General features: G+C 42.9%; 1 protein-coding gene across 1 annotated transcript; it reads right to left on the bottom strand.

The window, feature by feature from the left end:
- Positions 1 to 219: 219 nt before the first annotated feature.
- Positions 220 to 2,959, bottom strand: LOC119008824. Its single transcript, XM_037079502.1, has 6 exons — positions 2,816 to 2,959; positions 2,080 to 2,266; positions 1,861 to 1,982; positions 1,411 to 1,639; positions 1,132 to 1,284; positions 220 to 649 (listed from the first exon to the last, which is right to left on the bottom strand). Exons 1-6 carry the CDS (start codon positions 2,858 to 2,860, stop codon positions 525 to 527), a joined length of 861 nt encoding a protein of 286 aa, XP_036935397.1. The 5' UTR covers positions 2,861 to 2,959; the 3' UTR covers positions 220 to 524.
- Positions 2,960 to 3,654: the final 695 nt, after the last annotated feature.

The raw sequence follows: 3,654 nt of genomic DNA, 5'->3' as shown, positions 1-3,654 counted from the left end.
CCTATCTGTATCTGTAAGTAGATAAAACTGCTTTTACTGCAAAACTATAGCCTACCTGAGTCTCTACACATACCAATACAACCAAACATGAAGAGAACACAGACAATTATTTATTTTCTTACAAACATATAAAAAAGTGAGCATGTATATAACATTGAGATACAAAATAAACATTTGCCTTCATGGAAAGTCTTTGTAAATGTGTGTATCTTTTCTTGATACTGTACATCCTCTATTCTTTGAATATGTAAGTTTACTTTTGGTGTAATCCAGTATTGCCTCTACAACATGTGATACAACTGCTTATGCAGAACTGCTAGACCAATGACTACACACATGCTTATCAATAATGCTAACAAAGCATGTAAGTGAGTTTCACATGTAGGAAAAGAAAAAAAATTGTTGAAGACTAGGATGACACTTTGAAGCGTGAAGAGTGGCCTTTCATGACGTCCTCCTTGCTGGGTTTTGGCAGACCGATGCCAGGCGAGGAACTTGAATGTGTGATGATGGGTCTCTGTATTTTATGGAGGGGTCCAGCCTTCTTCGGATGACTCCTTCCATAAGTTCATTTCTGAACTTACGTAAACAGGCTTGGCAATCCATTGTTTTGATTGTTTTTGATAGACAATGTTGTGTCTCTTGCGGCCTGTAATTAGAACATTAGTGAATGATTTCTGGTGATTTCATCAGGTGGATAGCAATTATTATTGTCCTTTTATAACAGATCCAGCACTTCTTTTTCTGAGTAAAACATCTATTTGGACAGATACAATTACTTTAGCATTTACAATCGGTCTTGTTGGCCAAGTGTATTTACACACACACAAGGAATTTGGTCTCTGCATTTGACCCATTCATGAATTAGTGAAACACACAGTGAGGGTGAAGAACACCAACCCAGGGCAGTGGGCTGCCTACTTCAGCGGTGCCAAGGGAGCAGTAAGAGGTTAGGTGCCAGCTGTGGTCCACTGGAAGGGGATTGAATCAGCAACCTTTTGGCTCCAAGTGACAAGCCCTAACCAGTAGGCCACAGCTGCCCCTGCATTACTTGTATATCAGTACTGGTATTGCTATGGCTACAAAGTACAAGATATCTCCACAAGGTCATAGGCTAATTTTGGTCCTTACCAGTCTCTGTTGTTGCCTGTTGACGTGGTTGGTCATGGTTTTCATTGTGGTCCATGACGGCCAACATTGTCCGTGCCTGCATGGATGGATAGGCAAAGTGAAGACGCTTCGGGCAGTACTTCAGTAAAGAGTTGTGGAACACCTCTAGTTGTCCTGGTAAAGCCGAATCAAAGTAGACAGAAATTAGAAAACATTGCAAAATGTAATTGATGAGCACATGATCTTTTCAAGACTGCCATGGTTTCATGATTGAAAATCACTCCAATATGCGTTTCATACCTGTGTGCTTGAAGAGAGTCATTTGATTCAGATCATTCAGTAGACGTGTGTCCATAACTACTTCGTACAGGGCTTTGTAGGCAGGTGAATCATGTGGCAACCACTTTTTTATCCGTTGTTCATCTGCTGAGAGGTCATCGTGGTAGCATCTGTGTTCATTTCCATCGTCCTCCCATCGATGAACACCACGGATATGATGGAGGACGGACGTCCATCGTCTCCGTAACTCCTGATTTATTGTAGCACAAGTAGAAAACATTTTTGTATTCTGTTACATTCCTTGCACATTATTTTTCTAAAAAAAAATCCTGAATGCCATAATTTAATTGATGCCAGTTGTCTGTGGTGATTGTTAGCCAGCAGTTTCACTGTGCATTACACCGTACGCTGTATGTGTTCAATAATAATTTCAGAAATGCATCTTTCACTTTCCACTGTGCATGCTTGTACCTTTGCATCTCCTTTACATGAGCTGCAGCTCCACCACATGTGGTTGCTCACACTTTTTGTCCATGGTGCAAGGTCCTTGCAACTTCTCCTGTTTGCTGCCACAACCATTTTCTTTTTTATCCCTAAATTAATATGGAAAAGAATGAAAATTCTGATTAGAGCATCCACATGCAAAATGATGTTGGGCTCCTTTGCATAATGTAACCCTTGTAAACTAACCTTTTGTCACATGCCAAGGGTCAAACTGGTGTGTTACATCTGGATAGTCCTCTCTCATCATCTTCCTAATGGAGGGATGTCTATCAGTGGTTACCACTTTTACAGCAATCCCTTCATCCAACAGCTTATCCAGCCCTTTCTTGAAACCCATCGGCTCCATGGCGACTGAATTTTTGGCTTGGGTCACCTAGAGGGCACAAGTTTACAAATAAGTTTGGTCTGGCCTTCAGTGGAGGCGGTCACATTCCTTCCTCATCTTGCCTGCTTTGCTCTCTGTGTCTCGAGAGACTCTCTCCACCCTGCTCTCCAAACAGAAAAATCATGTCATAATGATCATGTCATCAGACCCCAGTATGGACAAAGAGAGCTTTGAAAAATGGAAGGCTTCTCGCCCTAAACCTGAACAACCCCAATCTTATCTGCTTTCGGCCTCCCTAAATAGCACTGGTCTTGGCCAAGGAAAAACAACTCCCCCGGAGAACTTGGGAGTGAGACACTCTCGCTTTCCTTCCCCCAACTCCCAAAGACACCGGCAAATTGTTGTCTCTTCCTGGGTCCTGATCAAGGTTGTCTCCATGGCTACTGGCTATGTTATCGCTATGTCATCCTGTGGACTGAGACACAAAGATTGGGTTGCCAGGTGAAGCAACTCTCAGGCCTACACACAAACTCTACCATAACACTGGACTACACACATATACTGACATGCATTCATTTGTAGTTTTATTTTATTTACCTGAATTAAATCCAAACCAACGATCTGTTTGGTGGCGTCATCCATAAAAGAATAGGTTGTGTACTTAGATGAATGACCTGGGCTGTCGCTCCTCCCATCCCCGCAGATGTGCACTTCTTCTCCATCCAGAGTCTGGCAGATGAGTTTGGCTTTGATTGCATTTTCCTATTTCTTGTAGGTTTCATCAATAGTTGGAATGAGATAACTTGACTGTATATTGTAATACGTTGTTTTCTGAGGTAGCTGAAGATTCAATAGCCCAGCCCAGTCAGCAATGTCTGTGTATGTCGCACCTGTAAAGAGTGTGGCTGCTGCTGTGAGGACATTATTCTCAGGCATTCCTCGTGTATTGGGACAGGATTGCCATTCCCCAGTGTGTCTATTATTGCACTCCCATTTTATTGTTAGTTGGCTGCCAATTGTTTTTTTGGTTTGGTTCAGATCGCACATTGAAGCTCCGCAACTTGGACATCTCTGAAATAGTTCCATCAGTTTGGACTCGTTTACAATCCACTTTCTCTCATGCCAGCCTCCTGGCTGTCCAGAAAGGCTTGTTGAACTTCCTGTGGTAGAGGAGGAGGGGGTTGAGTAGGGGACAAAACTTGTGTCTGCTGGATCAGCAGCTGGCTCTGAGGTCATGCTGATGTCGAAGGCAGATGTTGCGCTGATATCCATCTCCGCCTGTGCTGTGTCGTGTGGTTCCTGTTGTTGACAAATCAACATAGTTCATCAAATTTTCAGTATAAGATTAGAATTTGTATTTTTTAATCAATCTTGCTGGGCAAGCCCGCAGAGCAGTGAGGGGTTGGGTGCCTTGCTCAAGGCCACTTCAGCCGTGG

This window comes from Acanthopagrus latus, chromosome 19, assembly GCF_904848185.1.
Source record: "Acanthopagrus latus isolate v.2019 chromosome 19, fAcaLat1.1, whole genome shotgun sequence".
NCBI classification, from domain to species: domain Eukaryota; kingdom Metazoa; phylum Chordata; class Actinopteri; order Spariformes; family Sparidae; genus Acanthopagrus; species Acanthopagrus latus.
The sequence above is the reverse complement of the archived record's forward strand: the minus strand, read 5'-3'. Positions and strand labels throughout refer to the sequence as shown.

Excerpts from the sequence above, each read along its gene's own strand:
- LOC119008824 (XM_037079502.1), bottom strand. The coding sequence starts at position 2,860 with ATGGATGACGCCACCAAACAGATCGTTGGTTTGGATTTAATTCAG. Across the intron at positions 1,285-1,410 it reads GACTCTCTTCAAGCACACAG|GACAACTAGAGGTGTTCCAC; the intron begins GTATGAAACGCA and ends CGGCTTTACCAG. Across the intron at positions 650-1,131 it reads ACAGGCAACAACAGAGACTG|GCCGCAAGAGACACAACATT; the intron begins GTAAGGACCAAA and ends TTCTAATTACAG.